This window comes from Elgaria multicarinata, chromosome 4 (genome assembly GCF_023053635.1).
Source record: "Elgaria multicarinata webbii isolate HBS135686 ecotype San Diego chromosome 4, rElgMul1.1.pri, whole genome shotgun sequence".
NCBI lineage: Eukaryota > Metazoa > Chordata > Lepidosauria > Squamata > Anguidae > Elgaria > Elgaria multicarinata.
Window position 1 is genome coordinate 58,242,058 of NC_086174.1, and position 19,418 is coordinate 58,261,475.

General features: G+C 44.7%; 1 protein-coding gene across 2 annotated transcripts in view; it reads left to right on the forward strand.

Moving 5' to 3' along the window:
• The window catches only part of HEATR1 (HEAT repeat containing 1), a 54,974-nt gene that overhangs the window by 12,760 nt on the left and 22,796 nt on the right, over window positions 1-19,418 (forward strand). For both annotated transcript variants that reach the window (XM_063124349.1, XM_063124350.1), the window contains 14 exons: window positions 125-242; window positions 1,004-1,111; window positions 3,090-3,185; window positions 3,555-3,649; window positions 4,478-4,689; window positions 6,024-6,139; window positions 7,420-7,620; window positions 8,747-8,921; window positions 9,143-9,291; window positions 10,433-10,625; window positions 11,373-11,545; window positions 13,468-13,635; window positions 13,896-14,138; window positions 17,700-17,831. In XM_063124349.1, coding sequence (XP_062980419.1) covers window positions 125-242; window positions 1,004-1,111; window positions 3,090-3,185; window positions 3,555-3,649; window positions 4,478-4,689; window positions 6,024-6,139; window positions 7,420-7,620; window positions 8,747-8,921; window positions 9,143-9,291; window positions 10,433-10,625; window positions 11,373-11,545; window positions 13,468-13,635; window positions 13,896-14,138; window positions 17,700-17,831 — 2,179 coding nt within the window. The remainder of the gene's footprint in view (window positions 1-124; window positions 243-1,003; window positions 1,112-3,089; window positions 3,186-3,554; window positions 3,650-4,477; window positions 4,690-6,023; window positions 6,140-7,419; window positions 7,621-8,746; window positions 8,922-9,142; window positions 9,292-10,432; window positions 10,626-11,372; window positions 11,546-13,467; window positions 13,636-13,895; window positions 14,139-17,699; window positions 17,832-19,418) is intronic.

Genomic DNA, 19,418 nt, shown 5'->3' on the forward strand with positions numbered 1-19,418 from the left:
TCAGTTCATGTTTGGTGTCTTTCTTAATAATCTGAAAATAGTGTTACCTGCCAAGTGTGGGAAATAAGATGCCTTACAATATTCCCCAGAATACAATATTTATTGTTTTCTTTGCCTACTGCAGGTACCCCAGAACACTAGATTTGGTACTGGAGGAATATCTAAAAGATTTTAGAAACCAGGAGGAGCAAGATCTCTTCCACCAATTTATCTCCCTTTCAGTGAGTGGTGGTAAATACCAGGTTAGTCAAAGTATGTTAAGTTTTGTTTCATTTTGTTTCATTAATTCTGTATTTCTGTACAAAATTTGAAATTAATAATGTAGTAATTTTCAGCAGTTCTCAAGACCTCCCTTTTTTTCTTTGCTGTCTTGACAGTTTTACAGTTAATGAGGGTGTCAAGGCAGTACAAAATCGTGTCTTTCTTTTAAAATGAACTTTGATTGAGTTGTTATGTTTTGTTACATGAGAACTGGGAACTATAGTTAAGTGCTTTCAAACAAGCCTGGATTTATAAGCCAACTCCAAAACCTTGTTTAAATCTGGCATCCAGCCCTGGGTTGTTTGGAAGCATTTAGCCATAGCTCCCAGCCTGCACATAACAGGAAGCTATTTGTAAGTGCTGAATCCAAATATTTTGGGCTTCAACTCTCATCAGCTCTAGCCAACATGTCCAGCAACAGGAATGCTGGGAGCTGTAGTCCAAAAAGTTTGGAGGGCACTAGGTTGGGTAAGGCTGGTATAGATAAACTATTTGCTGGCAAATTTTACAAGTTATTTTCTTCAGAATTGTTTTATTCTAAATGTACATGCATTACATTAGTAAAATCGCGATCACACACACACACACATAGAGAGAGAGAGAGAGAGAGAGGGAGGGAGGGAGGAAGGGAGGGAGAGAGAGAGAGAGAGAGAGAGATAAGTCCCATTGAGTTTAGTGAGGTTTATTCTGAGGTAACTGGATATAGGATTGCAGATTGAGTAATTTTAAACTATATTATCAGTTTTTAGAAGATTCCGATACATCTCTGCTGCTTAGCTTGAACCACCCACAGCCAGCAGTCAGAGTTCTGGCTGTTCGGCACTTGAAAGAAATCATTGAAGCGTCAAAGGTTCGTTCTCTTTCATCGTTTTGCTTTCTATCTTCTCACTTAATTCTTTGGTAGATTTTTAGTAAGATCTTATTAATTTAGCCACCACAAAAGTAAACTCTCAGGATTTATTTCTCATTGAATCTACTTTTTATCTCACAATTAACTGTCGTGGGGGGGGGGGGAGTCCAATTTCCATTTTCTTCATGCTGATAAACCAGGTGAAACTTAGTGTGTGGGGGAGGGGTGTTGTGCAAACGGGGTGAGGCAGGAGTGGCTTCATACCCACCCTACAATCTCTGCTGCATGTCGTAGGTTGTAGGGCATGAAGCCACTCCAGGCACTAGGTTCACATGACATACCAACCCGTGCTGCAGAGCGGGTAATTACGTAAACAGTGGGTGCATGCGCAACATGCACAGGGATGTGGGGAGAGGCCACGATGTCTTCTTTTTCCCCTGTGATCATCTGAACCCAGACAGTATATTAACATGAGCAATAACTGGGATTGGAACATAGGAGGCTGTTTTATATGGAATCATAGCATTGGTCCATCTAGCTTAGTATTATCTATGCTGACCAGAAGTATCTCTCCGATTTTTCAGATATTTATTTATTTATTTATTTAAAGTGTTTGTATCCCGCCCTATATGACTAGGATCTCGGGGCAGTGTACAGATAGAATTATACAATATAAAACAACCCAGAGAGCTTTGGCTATTGGGCGGTATAAAAATGTAATAAATAAATAAATAAATAAAATAGACACAGCTAAAAACAGATTAAGCCATTAATCAAGCTAAAACCAGTATAGAATTTGAAATCAGTAAAACCAATTAAAACAGTTAAAACAATGTGCAAACTTGGTGAATTTAGCCATCAAAGGCTTTGTTAAAAAGCCGTGTCTTTACTTGGCGCCGGAATAAAGTCAGTGTTGGCAGCAGTCGGGCCTCCAAGGGGAGGGCATTCCACAGTCGGGGTGCCACAACAGAGAAAGCCCTCTCCCATGTCCCACCATAGCGTGTGTGTTGCGCTGGTGGGACGAGGCGGAGGGCTCCTCCAACAGACCTCAAATCTCGGGCAGGCAAATATAAGGAAAGGCACTCCCTCAAGTATTGAAGTATTAAGCCGCTTAGGATCTTTCCCAGTCCTACTGAAGATGTCAGGATTTGAATCTGGGGCTTCCTGCTTACAAAATATATTCCCTGTTGCTGGGCTATGAGCAGAAAGGACTGTAGCTCAGCGTGATAGTGCACATGTTTTGCATGCAGAAGGTCCCAAGTTCGATCCCTGGCTGGAAAAATTCCTGCCTGAAACCTTGGAGAGCCTCTGCCAGCCAGTGTCAACAATACTGGGCTAGGTGGACCACTGGCCTGACTCTGTATAGGATAATTCCCTGTGCTCCTGTTTCCCAGCCAAACTTCTTGTTTGGTTATTTTTTATGTCCTGCTAGCCATTCCCTAATTTAGTTTGTTATGACAGTCATCTGTCAACTTTTTTTTCCTGGGCGCAGGTTTTGGTAGGGATTGGGGTGGGTGGGTGGATGTCTACTATCCTTTTGTTCTCTCAAGTTATTGGCTCCGTTCAGACAACACACTAAACCATGCTGCTTAACCACAAAATGATTAACGGAATGCATTAATGCATTCCGTTAACCATTTTGTGGTTAAGCAGCATGGTTTAGCATGTTGTGTGAACGGGGCCATTGTATGTTGTTCATGATGCATTATCTGCATTGAAGGCTAAAATGGGACTCTAGAAAAACCTTCACTATTTCTAGTTTGCGATGGTGTCATTACACACACACAAGGGTTAGCCTATTGTCCTATGAATGTTACAGCTATGTTACTATGGATCACTTGGCCCATAGCTTATCACCGCTTGTGGTGTGTAAAACAGTCGTGCCTACTTCTGAACGTTCCACTGAAGATAATAATCTATGACATTTTAATTTTAATTTTAAGATGTTTGTTTCTTCCCCATCCCTTTCTCTTTTTAGGAGGGCTTTGATGATTCTTTCATAGAAGAAGCAATTGTAGCACGACTTAAGGATGATAATCTAGAAGTGATTGTGTCATCTCTTGGTACACTGGAGGTAGGTCTTAATCTCTTGAAGGGCCAAAGTCTTGTTGGTATTTAGAACCAGTCAGGAGCGCATGGCAAATAGTGGCCATCATCTCTGGAAAAGGATTATTTGTTAGGTCTCTACCATGTAATATGATGAATATAACATTAAAGCAGCTTTATGCTGGATTTGATCACCATATTCAGAGAATAACCTGGAAATTCTGTTTTTTCTATTCAAAAGTTTAATATTAAAAAATATTAAAGGAAACAAAGTTTTTCCTTTAGTATAAAGGCACTTTTTGAGAATAATAAATTTTCCATAAAATTCTGCATTATTCATACTTTGATTTTTGACCATATGCTATTAGGTATTTTTATTCTCATTGCTTTACTCTAGATTCTGTTGCACAGTTCAAAGTCTTTCGGTGAACAAATCGGCTTCATTCTGTTGGGTCTCTTTGAAAGAGCTGACTTCTCAAAGGATGAAAAATGGTAAATGGTCATTTTTATACTTCTTTCTAAGACTTTCACATTAATAGGTGTTAGAGATTTTTTTCTTCCTTATCTCACTTTGGATTCTTAATATGGAACTTTTGTTCTGTGTCCTCCAATATTTTTCAAATTATTAGACACTTTACACATTTCGTTTTTATTTCTTGTTAAGGCAGCTCCTGATTTAATAGCACATTTTTCTTTGTTTTATTCTGGCATCCATGTTTGTAAAAGGAACATATATATCCGGTCATTCAAAAAGATGAAGAGGGGGGTTTTCTAATGATAAAGAGAAGTTAAACACACGACTGCTTTCATATCTACACGTATCTAATAAGAGGACTCTGGTTTTGTGTTTCAGAGTAGAATGTTGCTCCAAACAATGCAGAACCTCTGTTAACAAGCTATAATGATATACTCACTCTGCCAATAGATGGAGGGCAGCCCTACTGTTAGAGGGCAGCAGCAACTTTAAGCAAATGATTTGGGTTGTCATGAAAGGGCAGCAAATTGTTGGTTATTTAATTTCTTATTATTGTGTCCAGGGAGGCAAAGAGGTCCTTGTGGAATTTTCTGGTTCAGATGCCCAAATGACAAGACCGGCTTTGGGTACTCTGCACCTTGGCATGGGTGGGTGGATGGAGGCCACCATTGGCTGTTCCATTTCATGTTTTGGACCGGCCCTGCAAATGTAATTGGCACTAAAGATGCTTTTATCCGTTAAATCCTACCAAAGCATTAAAATACATTTTAGAAAGGGAAATCTTAAGGCAAAACCTGCTCATGAGGATGTGATCTATACCTGCCCATTCTCCACGTGTGTTCTAGGTGCGAGATCCTGAAGACTACGATTCAGCTTTTAATCAAAGAAGAGATCCTTAAAGAGAATCAAGATCTTTTAAATCAATTAGTTTTGCAATTGCTTCCATTTATAATAATAACCAGCAATAATTCAAAATCCCCTGAATGGAAAATGGCCCTTTGCATAGCAGAGTCTGGTCTTTGCTCACTACATCCTTTGTTGAAAGGCTGGCCAGAAGGTAAGTCATAAAAAGGACTCCTTTTTACACGCAGAATAAGTAGCAAAGTTACTGCATTTGCTGCTGTCGCATTATTTACTGTAACAACTTGAATATGGATACAAGCTCTCCCCAGCTTCTGTCTCAGCTAAATATAGAAATAGTTTTGTTATGGTTAATTTGCAGTTTTGACATTACTAATAAATGGAAATAACCTGGGGCAATATCCAACGCTGCCCACATGCTAGTGGGATCCTCTGCCAGCATAAGGGGAAGCTAGTGGCTCCTGGAGCAACTGGAAATGAACCGAAATGCTCATTTCCCTAACGGGGCTGCTTAGCAGAGCTTGCAGAAAAGAGCCTTGTGGCCTCCAGAATCCAGACCTGTGACACAGATCTTTATTTACTCCGAAGTAACTACTTTCTAAGGCAACAATCCTATCAGGATTGGGAATCTTATGCAGTTCGGGAGGAGTACAGAACCAATCTTTGCTTCCGCCCTCCCCCTACTCTGCATTTTAGTTAGACGGGCATTTTTGCTTAGACATCGGGCTTGTAGCCCTGCTTCCCCAGTCCTCTCCTCTAACCCCCCATGGGACCCCATCCCCTTTATGTCCTTTCCGAGGTGGCCTTTGCAACCTCAGAGAGGCAGCTGGCGCAGTTCTCTTCATGCCTGTTGCAGTGGGGAAGGGGCACCGGTGGGGACCTCAAATGTTGCAAGAGAGGTATCCGGGGGCAAGGTTGAACTCAGTGGGAGGGGGGCTTCCTTATGAGCTGACACATAACAGAATTGCATGGCCAGTATTGTACAATAAGGCTTCCCCACTCCAGACAGGATAATAGTTCTCATGTGATGGTTACACAGAAAGATAGCAGATCAAGTGCAAGCGGCCAGAGCCTGGCCCAGTTTTGGAAGCATGGGGCTCTCTTCAAGGGAAAAGAATCAGGTCTTGACTAAGACTTGCTAGGCTTAACATTATACACAAGACGATGAAAGGTCCATAGAAACTTGGAGCTTGGGATTTTCTGTTGCTAGCTTTAGGGAGGTCACTGAAGGTAATATAAAGTTTGATTTTAAAGTACATTTGCTTTAAAGGAGGAAGACTGTTATCACGATTCAATATGTGAAGGCTTTGGCAATGCAGAATAACGTATACTAAAAGAGGCTGGAATAAGTATCCGGTTTATATAAATGGTTATAAGTGCTTTTGGAAAATGTCAGTGACATTATGTTATTTTAAAAGAAGTGGAGAGGTCTATGTTGAGACAAGGGTTTTGAAATCTTCCATTTTCATTAACCATACTGTTTCTTGTTGTGTCTGATTTATTTATTTTGTTGTTGTTTTGCTGAAATAGCTTTCCAAAAAGTGACAGCTAAGTCAGAAGACTTGATAGGCACATCTAATGCAAAACTGATTGGCCTCTTGTCAGAGAACCTCCTTTCAGAGGATCCTTCCTTCATGTTACAAACGGTATGTGTGCCGTCTACAAGGCTGATCTTTAAATTGTCTGGCTAGCAGATCGAAAGGATTCTTGAGACAAGTGATATAACAATAAAATATAGCTGCTGGAGTGCTGCGTGTGGTGCCTGAGACTGGTGAAAATTATAGTTCCTGATGCCCAAATTTAATAACGGAGACTACCGCTACCGTAAAGGATGGTATGTGGTAAGGGACCTCTAGCACAGCGCCAGTAATGTTTGGTAGGGGGGGGGGGGTTTCCAGGGTTTTATGGGGTTTGTTGCTGTGCGTTGGAGGGCTTCAGACAATGATGGGCTAGATCAGGAGGCTTCAGTGTTTTTGGTTCAGTGGGCATATTTGGAATTTTGAGGAAGTGCCGTAGGTGCTCTCACAAAATGTCTGCCATGGTGGGCATGGCCAGTCCCAAAACACCCTGAGACAGCAGACTGTTGAGACTAAAAGAAAAGTTGCACAAAAGTACAAGGCAGAGGTAGAGCCTGAGCTCCCGAACAAACACTTTTTTGAATCTAAATAAAGCTGGCACTGGAGGGCAGCACTGTGCTTTGCAGCATGCCAGCCTCATGGTTAAACAAACGAACAAAAACAAAACATTTTTTTTAATTTGAAAAAAAAATGTTTAATAATAAAATAAAAATCAGAGAGCCTAATGGACAGCAAGAAAGGTATCTGCGGGCACATTGGTGCTCATGGGCACCATGTTGGAGACCCCAGAGCTAGGTGGACCAATGGGCTGCCTTAGCATAGCAGCTTCATTTGTTTAGCTTGTAATAATAATAATTTATTTCTTACCCGTCTCTCCATTTTGATCGAGGCGGGGAACAACAGTAAATATAAAATACATAAAACTGAATTAAAACATAATATACATTGTTAAAACATCCTAAAAACCATCTAAAAACATCTTAAAATTCCCCTGGATAGGCCTACCAAAAGAGATCAGTCTTTATAGCTTTCTTGAATGCTAATAGACTGTTAAATTGATGAGTCTCCCCTGGCAGGCCATTCCACAGTCTGGGAGTGGCGGAAGAGAAGGTCCTCTGGGTAATACCTGTCAGCCTACCTTTGACTGACTGAAGTAGATTCTTCCCAGAGGACCTGAGTGTGCGGGGTGGATTCTGTGTATGGCGTATTGATGTAAGACAAATTTATAGAAAAGTTAGAGCTCTTAGAGATCACTACAGCTATTAGCCAAGCTCCTTTCAGAATAGCTGATTTCTCCAAAGCGTAGAAGAAAATAAAATTCCCATGCAATGCTATGATTCCCTTTCTAGGTGGACGGTCTCATCAGTACTGCTGAGAAAGACTCTCATACCGTGAAACACAAGGTAACAGCCCACGTGATCAGCTCTGCCCTTGTCCAGGCCTGCTGCCTGAGCTCACAAGCGGAGGAGTGCAATTTACCCCTGGCTTTGAAGGCCTTCCAGCTCCTGAGCAGAAGAATGCAAAAATTTGAAGACTGCTCTCCCACAGAGGTGAGGATGGATTTTTGTAACGTGGGAAGAATGGAAAAGAGAATGGGGACAGGGAGAGAGAGAGAGAGGGGGGCATGCTTTTGCTCCGTTTACCAGCACTTCTAAATACGATCCATGGTGGGCCTTTTCAGTCAGGGCGTGGCTGTACAACAGTAGCTTATGTCAAGCCCTTTCTGGTTTCCGGTGCCGCTCTAGACTATATTGGGTCCAGTCCTGTTCTTGAGGCTGTGTTTAAGCCAGATGTGCAAAACCTCTTTCAGTCCAAGAGCCAAATTCCATTTCAGAGAAGCTCTTTGAGGGGCTGCATTCCGGTAGTGGGAGGAGCCAGAAGCAAAAGGCGGGGCTAGAAAACAAAAAAACTAGCATAGTTTACCGGGAAAGTCTTACTGTCTAAGGAAGTGGGAAGGAAGGCCTATATTTTTGCAAGCCCTAGGGAAGAGGCACAGTGAAATTGCAGGTCAGGGGGGCAAGCTCAGGTCAGTTCCCGAAAGACAGAGGATGCAAATATAGGGAGAGAAGCATGCAGTGAAAATGGCAAGAACGGGGGAGAAAGGGAGGGAAAAGGGGCTGGGACGGACCATAGCTCAGTGAGATAGAGCACCTGCTTTGCATGCAGCAGGTCCCAGGTTCGATCCCCGGCTTTTCCAATTAGGGCGAGAAGAATCCTGCCTGAAACCTTGGAGAGTCATTGCTGCCAGTCAGTGTCGGCAGTACTGGGCTGGATGGACCAAAGGTCTGACTCAGTATAAGGCAGCTTCCTGTGTTCCTAAAAGGCAAAGAGCAGAGCTGGTGTGGTACCAGGAAAGGCAGAGACCAAAGGCAGATAAGGGTGAAAAGTCGAGCCCCCAGGAACCTGCTAGCTTTTCTCGGAGATGCATTAGCTCCAGGATTGGTACCTCAGCCTACCTCCTCCTTCACCAACAATCAGCGTCCCAAAACATGCAGTATTGCATTTTGGAGCAATACTGCATAAAGTAAATCACCAGATTTACTTTAAAGGACATCATTTTGGGGCTTTTGAACTTGAACATTGTGAATGGATGGTTTGCATTTGCCTTTTTCTTCTCAATAAATGGAGGAAGTGGGGAGAATCTCTATGTGTCAAGAGCTCTGTTTTCATTTTCAGGATTTTCTCTGCATTGAGTTCACGTCTGGCAATGAACCGTACCTGGAGATTTTAACAGCATATATACAAAAGCTAAATGCTCGGGAGGCCAGCAGTTTAGAAGATTCTGCCTTGCTCATTGCTTTGTTGAGAAGCTTTATCAAAGGCCTTTTGCCTCCAGCGTCCTTTGCGAAAGGTAAGTTTCCAGTTGCAAGAGAAACTACTACGAACCAAAATGTTTGTCTCGCAATTGCTGTGTTCGTTGCAGTGCAGTGCTTCTGTTCTCTAAAGATTCCAGTATTCCTGATCGTGGAAGTGGGCAACTTTCCTAAATGTGTGGCCTGCAGAGAGATCTGTTGTTGTTGTTTGTTTCTGAATATCCTTTTAGTATAGCCACTAACTGGTGCTTCTGTACAGACGAGGTGTGGTGGAATTCTGAAACCTTCAGTGAAAAGAGCAACGGCTATCTCCAGCTGCTGTTGCAGCTCTTTGACATTCTGGTCCGTGGCGCCAGTGAGGGAAACTATGCTGACCATTTTCGGGCAATGATGCACCTTCTCTTTGAGGTATTCTTTTTCATATTTAAAAATCTCTCTATATGTATAATCTTAAAAGAGAGCACCTTTGACTACTATTCTGATTCAGGCATTTTTAAATTGTCATTTTTTAAGAACTTTTTTTTTTTTTTTGCAGATAGCCATGGCAGAAAAATTGGCGCACTGACTTAAATTAGCTATAGGCAGGGGGAAACATCTGATATTTATAAAATATCGTAGTATTTTATCTCATATATAAATCAGGGACATACGCAACAATATTTTGAAAGCGTATCCTGGGATTATGGCAAAGAGGCTAAGAGAGCAAGATGAGGGTCCCTGGGCAAGCGCACCAGGGGCCTTAGGGTCGTTTGGTGTTCCCCACTCCAAGGACAGAGTGTTCCGACCTCAGGAGTGGGGGAGTCAGAGAATTGCTCCGGCTGCCTTTCTGAGGTTGGAAACTCACACATGGAGAGAGGGGAAGGGGAGTGTTCTGGTGGGCGGGGAGTGGAGGAGGAGACCAGAGAGGCCAGGATCGGATTTATCCTGGTCCTCCTCCTCTAGCCTCCTCCTCTCCCCTTCCAAAGCGCCTTTACGAGACGACTGAAAAGCCTGTCTAGCAAAAAGGCAAAGAATGGAAAGTGGAGAGGCAAAGATCACCTCCGCCGTTCCTCCTGCCCTCCAGGCTTCTGTCCGGCAGGGCATACGGATCTTGAAAGCCTTCCGAGCAGCGAGGGCACAATCAATACGACTTGCACCCTCAATAGAATTTCTTAACCATAAAGAAAACCTCCCACCAGCCAATGGATTCTGCCTGTATTTTTGTCTTTAAAGTAAAGGGGGAGAATGTTAAGGGGTGCAAGCACTAATGTGAGCTACCTCTAGTGCAATGGCAGTAGTGTTAGCTGTAGCAATTGGCCTTGCACATGAGGTAGTTTAAGCAAACGGTGTGTATTAAATTCAGGGGATTTTTTCTTTCTTTGTTTTTGTATTTGGAAAATTAATAACATGTATTTAATTTTTTTAATGTTCAGTCTTGCTGTAATTTAGTACACTCAAAATTAAATGTAGGCGTTTTGTCTTTTCAAAATGAGAGGCAAGCAAAAGGCAGCTGGCACCTCAGAAAGAGAGACAGACATTGAGGACTGCACTTTTCTTTTTTGATTTGAAGGTACATTTGAAAGAGCCAGAGAATCAATTCAAATTTCTCTCCCTCTTGTGGACTTACAACTACAACATCTCCAATCAGCTGAACTTTGCAATGGATGCCGTCCTCCAGACGCGAGCTTTGTATATCGGCTGTGCAATGCTCGCATCCCAAGCTATGCAGAAGAAAAGGCGACTAGCGTCGGCAGCTTCTCCAGGTACAGCACAGGAATACATTTTTCGTGTTTGCTTGTAACTTTGCTGGCGTCAGTGGCCTTCTCGGGTGAGTTACGAGAAAAGGATTGGTTATTATCTTTGAGATTTCTGTCCTGCCATTCAGGGTTTCTACCGCCACAAGCTGGCGTACACATGTATGTAAAGGCTCCTGTGCCTTTTAAGAGGGGTTTAATTTCAACAGCTGTACCTTTTGGTAATTTTGCTTTACAAGAAATCAGGATGAGCGTTATTACCTCAGAAGACAGTCCTATGGGGTTCTGTATAACAAAACCAGTTCTGGAGAAAAGGAAAGCATGGGTCTTGTAGGCTAAACGCCCCCCTCCCCCCGCTCCAATTCTATGATCAGGATGAATTACCGTGCAGTTTGATGAAGGCTAGTAAATCAGCAGCATTCTCAGTAGTCTTGCCATCACAGAAAGATAGCAAGTTTCTGAAATGCAACACTTAGGGTGCAATCCAATGCATGTTTAGACAAAAAAAAAAGTTCTACAACTCCCTGGATGCCCCAACTAGCTGTGCTGACTGGGGCATGCTGAAAATTATAGAAGGGTGTGTTTTTTTCCTGTCTAAACATGGTTGCGCCCTTGGCTATATTATCAAACCATTAGACAAATGGGATTCTAATTGTGATAGAAAGTGCTTTTATTTTTTAGGCTTCCTTTCAGTTTATAACAATTGTTAATACTTGTTAAAAAAAACTCTGTTTCTTCCAACTTCTTACCTTCTAGTGATCGTATCTTTGCTGGTCAACTTGGGAAGTCCTGTGAGCGAAGTCCGAAGAGCTGCTCTGAACTGCCTCGATTCCCTAAGCGGAATAAAAGAATCCGCCTTTCATCCTATTCTACATAATGTAGTGCAGAAAGCCGAGGAGATCATGTCCGACCAAACCTACGTGATCCAGGTAACCCTTGAAAACAAGCGATGGTGGTGCCTGCTTTGAATATGAGCTTCTCCATTCTTCTCCCTCCCAGTGGTTCAGGCATTGGGGGTGGGTGGGGGGCGCTTCTTGCCGTGCCCTAGGAGGCAGAGTCTTTGAAGAAAGCCTTGGCCAGGGGCTTCCTCTCTAGAGCCAGTCTTTCTCATGATTTCATTGGGGGATGTTGTAGAATCTGTGCTACCACCCTCCACCCGTCACATCCTCACTGTTGTCTCCAATGTGGAGATAACAGTTAGAGGGAGAGCAGCACGTTGTCTCCCCTGTTGTCTCTGATTAGAGATAATTGTGGGGATGCAGCCGGTGCTGGATTTGCAGTGGAGAGCCAGTGTGGTGTAGTGGCTAAGGTGTCGGACTGGGAGTCAGGAGATCCGGGTTCTAGTCCCTACTCGGCCATGGAAACCCACTGGGTGACTTTGGGCCAGTCACAGACTCTCAGCCCAACCTACCTCACAGGGTTGATGTGAGGATAAAATGGAGAGGAGGATTATGTACTCTGCCTTGGATTCATTGGAGGGGGAAAAGGCGGAATATAAATACAACAACAACAACAACAACAACAACAACAACAACAACAACAACAATAATAATAATAATAATAATAAGTAGTAGTAGTAGTGTGGTAGAGCGGGGAGGGGTTATGGAACAACTTCCCCCAATGAAAGCAAGTGGAGATTCCCTCCAGGGGGGTTCCTGCAGGGGAGTGGGGCTTAGCCCTGCCCACTGGACGAGGGCCCTAGGAGGCTCTGTGGGCCAGATTAGAGAGCTCAGCAGGCCAGGTCAGGCCCATGGGATGGGGATGTGCACTCCTGTTTTAAAGTGTCCGGCCTGCGGGTTGGCTTTCAACTAATGCTTTCCTTTGCCCACAGGCCAAATGGAAGGAAGACGCATTCCATTGACACGGAGCTTTGCTGGGCTTTCTCACCTCATAGTTCAAACACATGTGGGGTTGCTGGAGCCAGCTTCATATGGTGCAGCTGAGGCATTTGTGTAAATACTGCAGACGGATAAGACTTTTCCTCCTGATTGATACCCTTCTACCTGGAGGGTACTAATTGGGGTGGGGTGGGTGGGAGAAAACACATGACCTGTCGTGTCGACACGGTTGCCATTTTCCACACTTATACCACAGCTGCATGAGAGAGTTCCATGTTGAAGCAGCTCCCATGAGGTTCAGTGTGGACCTAGAGGTCCTGAACAACAGCATTATATCAAGGTTATTACTTTTGGGATGAGATGTAAGCAGAAAGGATTGATGCAGACAAAGGGTAAAATGCAGAAATATTGGTGGGGCACAGGGGGCAGTATCCAACGGAGCCCTTGGGTGGTGGCCCCAGCCCACTGGCCCTAGTGCATGCGCAGCTGGCTCCGTCGGTGGCGGCATGTGTGACCGCTACCGCTGTCGGCCACGATGTAGTGCTTCCAGAGGGAAATGCAGCAACAAGCGGAAACGCTTGTTTCTGGAAGGAGCAGGTTGCGCCCCTTCCAGAAATGAGCCTTTCTGCTCATTGCAGCACCTCCTTCCCACTGGAATCACTACACCATGGCCGACAGTGGTAGGAGCTGCATGCCCGCGGCTGCCTGTGTGGCCGGCCACAGACGCACCAGGGCCAGCAAGCCCTGTGCAAGGGCTCCGTTGACTACTACTCATTGACACCCATCTCTTCGGTCGTAGGGAAATGTTCGTCCTTCGGTTAAAAACTCTTTCACCTCATCTCCCATTTTGGAGCAGGTCTGTTTTTCATATTTATGCCCCGTTGCAATGCAGTTTTTAGTACCTTTGTTCAGTCAGTAATGAAGAAAACGCTTCCGTGTTTCGTTCATAACGTTGAATGGCTCGTTGATGCCTTTCCCCCCTACCTCTGGGGCTTTGTTTTTTTATAATATAGAGTCTTGGTCTTTTGTTTGCGGAGCTGCATACCCAACATAAGCAAAAGGCACAGCAGCAGAAGTTGTCAGAAGCCCTGGGAGCGTTGCTCGACTGCGTAGAAGCCACCAAGTGTCCATCGTACATTGCAAGAAACGTGATGATAATCCTTCGCGAAGTCAATGGCGAGGTGTGTGGAGGGCATGGAAATTCGCGGGCGCCTCCAAGTGCTTTCTTCTTTTTCTTTCTTTTTTGCTGGTCTCAATTCAATTGCGCCTTAAATTATGTTGTTCCGTGGAATCAGTTAAGATAACACTCCTCAACCTGATGCCCTCCAGATGTTTTCCGACTTCCACTTGAAACATGAAGTCGCATTTCCGCTTGTTTGCTAAAGCTGGAGTTGGTTGGTCTTGGGATCCGCTCTCTCTTAGGGATGTTTTCTACTTTCAGATGGTGCTCTCTCATCTGCTGCCCACCCTAGATCGATTATTGGAGAAAGCTCTAAAAAGACCAGAGGAGATGTTGAAAGATGAAGCTCTTCTTTTGCATCTCATTCTCGAGAAGTTCAACGAGCACTCGGCAGCGCTCCTTTGCACAGATCAACCGTGCCTAGATGTCTTCATCAAAGCTTTGCACGCCTCGCGAGAAGTCTACAAAGGACTTTGTACTTTCCAGATTCGAACTCTTGGACAGGTGAGACTGAGAGAGAGAGAGATTTTTCACTGTAATAATTCACAGTAGGTGTTAATACACGGAGCCTTTAAAAACGGGAAGGCTCGTCTCCCATTTGCCCATAAAAGGTCCTCCAAACGTCCGTCACACAGTATTGCTGCGATGTTATTGCCCTTCCTTTCATTTCCTTTTATTATTTTTATTCTGAATAATAATAAAAATAATGCTTTGCCATAGTAATAAAGCCCTCACAATAAACAACTGGCCAAACTCCATTGCCTGTGCAATGCGACCTCAACAGGTGTGCTGTTTTTGTCACACTCTGTTCCTGGGCTTCCCAGAAGCACCTGCCTGGCCACTACTGGACACTTGACCCTCTGATACAGAACGGCTCTTTTTATGTTCTTAGAATAGATCAGATGCGTGAGGACTTCTGTGTTCTAGATTAACTTGGCTATCAGTCTATAAAAAGAAACTTGTTTGTAGTTGTGCTGGTTCGAGAATCAAGTCACAGTGCAACTCTATAAATATCTACTCAGAAATAAGACCCATTGAGTTCAGTGGAATGTGCTCCCAGGTAAGTGTGTACATGATTGCAGCTTCACTGTGTATAGATTCCATTGTGTGTGTGTGGGATTTGTTTGTTTATTTGTGGTCTGCCTTGCATAGTTCCAGTCTGAAAGCTCTTCAGTGACTGGAGTTCATTGTTATTTATTACGGTCACAGACCAGCAAAATCAACACCAAAACATACAAAGGATAGATAAAAGGTGACATAAAAACAAAATACAGCTCGGTGAGTTGCTTCTCTCAGAAGGATTGCAATGTTATTTTTCTAGTTTGCATTGAGGTCATGAGAAACTTAGGGCGTTACTAGACGAGGCTCTAGCGCGCGTTACCTTCCGCAGTCACGTCGAGGCTTCCAGATGACGTTCACGAGGATCCGCCGTTATCCCGCGGTGAAGCCTCTTTCTCCCGACTTTAAAAAAGTGAGTTTTAGGACGCCTTTTCCTGCTGTCCCGCGGTAATTCGGAGTACGTGTGGGAGGATGTGAGGTCACTGCGGTCCGCACTGGGCAGGAAAAGGCGTGCTAAGGGGGAGTGGTCAGCGGCTTCGGTCAAGCCGCCTCCGCCATTTGCGCGCAGTCCGCCAGCTGGGGCAGCGCGGCGGAGCGGCTTTTTTTTTTTATTTCCCCAGTGACAGTTTGCGCAGGAACGGAGGACCGGAAAAGTGGCTGGTGACTCCTTGCGGTGGGCAGCTACCGTGGCCGCATAATGGCGGTGCTGTACGCTGCCTGTTAGTGTGGGTACCAGGCTGGCAGAGGGCAGAGCTGTTTGTGGGCTGCTGCCATGGCTACGGCCAGATGTGGGTTGGCTCCTTGGGATGGGGCACAGGGCACAGAGGCGATCATCGCCGCCGACACCTCAGAGGCATGATGGGAGATGTAGGCACAGAGTGGCCATGCAGACGATTGACCTCGGGTCATATGACACCCGCCACGACCCCCATCAGGAAGTGAGCGCATCAATGTTGACCCTCAACAGCACCAGCAGCACTTCGGCTGGCACTGGCACTGCCGCCGCTGCCGCCGCCAGGGCCGGCGGCGGCATCGCTGACGGCTGCGCAAGTTTGCGGTCTTTCGGACGTGCGCAAACCGTGCAGCGAGCGAAAAAAAAAGCCGCGGCAATCAGGCCGGTGTGGCTGCGCAACCGTTCTCGCGGCGGCAGCAGCACAACCGGCGCAAACTTCCGCCACAAATCGAAGGCAGGTGTGGATGATGAGGCGTCACGGCTGAACGGGAAAAGCCGCTTTCACCGCTCCTCAACGACGGAACACCCGGTACGTCTAGCAACGCCCTTAGAGACCCTTTCAGTAATATGGGAGGACACATCCCTTAAACAAATTAATACCAACGTTGTGGGGCTATATCCAGAAAATGCTGTTAATAAAGGAAAGATTAACTTTTTTCTGCATTCCTCATACATGTTACAATGCAAAATGACATGTTCAACAGATTCTATTGCTCCAGAACCACAGGGACATATCCGTTCATTAACCGGGATCTTACTAAATTATCCTTTTAGTAATGCTGATGGCAACACATTAAAGCGAGCAAGGGTAAATGCTCTCCTATAATTGGGAATGGTTAAAGCATACAGATATGAAGCTTCAGTGAGCCCATAGTTATTAAAATTATTGCAGAGCAGTGAAGAGCAAGATTTGTTAGCAGCAGTTCTTAAATGCTGTAGATCTAGATCTATTAGTCTTTGAACAACAAGAGATTGGGCCTTCTGGAGCCCATAGTTGCCTACCGCTTCCACAGAGAAGCCCAGCCTAAGTAGCTTCTTCTCCATCTCTCTCATCCAACGACTGACATAGGAATCTGAGAGCAGTAAAGAGAGATAGCTACCAGGAGCTGCAAGGAAGTGTAGCCGTAGCCACCATTTAAAGGCCTCGATCCATGCCTTGCATTCAACTGATCTAATACCCACTTCCAGATAAATAGCTGCATTCCCCATGCAGGAAGGGAGACTGAGTTGCATTTTGGAGACACTAGGTGATTCTTTGTGAAGAGGATGCCATTATTTGTCTTCTCTTAATGAGAAAGATATGTAACTGGGGACTGGCTTCTCCTCTATTAGCCTGCTCAAACTCCGAGATCATCTGCAAAGGCCCTCTCACTTGCCTGCTGCCAAGGGCAAGGTCCTTTTCAGTGGTGACCCCATGCCTCTGCAATCATAATTAATTAACAGAGCAATCCTATGTTCCCTGGAAGAGCATTACAGGGATTATAGGATATTTCTGATTTCTCCTCCCAAGGTTGTAGACACTGCCACGACCTCAGGAGGGGGAATCCGACGTTGAATCCTTCCTCCCGCCCCCTGACAGCTGCTACAGAAAGAACCGCACCAGCTGCTTTCCAACCTCAGATAACACTGTTGAGGTCAAAAGGTGGCCTTCCAGTGGGCAAGGAAAGGAGAGGTCAGGATCTGCAGAATCCTGTGGCTTCTCTGTTGCCCACCCCATGCTGGAAAATGAGATAAAAAGGCTCAGAGGTCCATCTCAGAGGGTGGGGTTGAGGAGGAATGGGAGCCAAAACCACCTCCATCCTGTTCCTGTCCTGACGGCAACAGCCTGGCAGGGCATAACATTTTCAGCAGCCTCCAAGCTCTGAGGTCTCCATCTAATGGGCCACAATCCTGTAGGATCTTGCTCTAAGTAAGTAGCATCCTAAAGTTGTTCTATACTCAAGTATAAATACTGTTTGAAAATTATAAATCCAAAGTGAGCATTAAATTTACTGAGGCACGGATTTTAATTAACGTTTATTATTTATTAAGACATTTCTATCCCGCCCTATATCACAAGGATCTCAGGGTGGCATCTTCCACATCATGAAGGCCAAGGCACAGCACATATTTCTAAAAATTGTAGCTCAGTGGAGAGCGTGAAGAACCTGGACCTGACAAACCCAGATTCAAATCTCAATTTGGCCGTGACAGCCCGAGTCGTCATTGGCACGTCATTGTTTCTCAGCCTCCTTTGATACAAATTATACACGTCCTTTTGTTTTCCTTTCTAGATTACGAAGCCGTTCTTTGCTGCACTGTCAGATGGGAAGGTTCAGCAAAAGATCTTGGGAGTTCTGTTTGACTTACTGCTCAATTGCAAAAATCCAAATTGTGCACAGACGATCAACAGTGTGTTTAAAGGGGTAAGATATTCCAGCTCTTAATCCCTTAGGATAATGAGATTATCATTCCTGTTGCTAACTGGAATTAGATGATACCATCATGATAAGTTGATTACGTTCGCAGATTGCACCGCTCTGAACGTGATGCTCCACAAAAACTAACTAATGCACGAATACTAAGTAAGGGAGAATAAAGTTAGTAAGGGAGAAGAAAAGCACAGACAGCCGTTACAGCAATATTTTGGAAAATTAGTTGTATGGTTGCATACCTGTGTGTGTATTTGACATCGTACAGTAATAACTGATATTGCAAGGAAGTAATTTTTCTTAGAACCAAAAAATAGTGGATTCGATCGAAATACCCCCCTGTGGAAGGATATCCGTCAAAGCTGCTGACTTTCTCCCCCCCCCCTTTGCCTGCCACTGCCCAGAGCCAACCCAAAATGCTCCTTCAAGGGTTGTGGTCTGTTGCTGAGGGGGAAGGGGAAGTTCACAGAAAATTGGTCAGTCACCTTCTGCTTTATTCACAGGAGGTATCTCTGCCCAATTTTCCACACTCTTTCCCTTCAGACTCACCTGCCGCATCCTACTTCACTAAACAGGGGACCCTGATCCTCAATGGTGATAACTTTTTAAGAAATAAGGCGGGATATAAATGTTTCAGGGGGTTCTGTGGGCTAGCGAGGAGAGAAAGGGTCTAGAAGTTCAGCCTGTCCCACCACCACCTCCCTCCCTAACCATTCCACAGGCAGATATTTGGATCCAGCCCAGTTAATCCTTTCAAGCAAATAAATTTATTTATTTATTGCATTTATATCCTGCCTTTTTTCCTCCAAGGAGCCCAAGGCGGTGTACATAATCCTCCTTCTCCACATTTTATCCTCACAACAACTATGTGAGGTAGGTTGGGTTGAGTCTGCGACTGGCCCAAAGTCACCCAGTGGATTTCCATGGCTGAGTGGGGACTAGAACCTGGATCTCCCGACTCCCAGTCCATCACTTTAGCCACTACACCACACTGATTATGTTTTCAATAGACAACAAAGTTGCTGTACCCATATATAGGTTGGCTTCCAGAAATCTTTCTCAAGGTTATTTTTTTATTATTCAGATAGTTATTATAATTAATATATTTATTTGCTCCACTCTTCGATCAGAAAGTTTCCCAAAGTGACTTACAAAGATCAGAAATAAAACAGTGCTTGCCTGCAGGTTTACAGTTTAAAAGACAAAGTACAAAAGGAAAAGGGATTGGGATGGAGGAGGAAAAAGCGAAACTTTTGGGCACCAGGTTTATAGTTGCAAAGTTCATCAGGCCGTGGAGCTGGATCCAAGCACAGTGAAAGGGGTGCTGCTTCAACACTGTCTGTGGGCGGCTGGAAGACCAGCTGGATCCAGGCACGATGGAGGGAGGCTGACTGCTGCTGCTTCTCCCTTGGATGGCCTTAGTGGTAGCCCCTTAAGTTCCCTCTCTCCTCTACACACATGCAGCTATAATATTGGCATCCCAGCTGATGAAGAATGGCTCAGACCATATCCTTCAATGGGGCTATGCATGTCCAGTGCACCCTTTACCTGGGCCTGCTGTCAGTATTGTGCTGTGTGGGT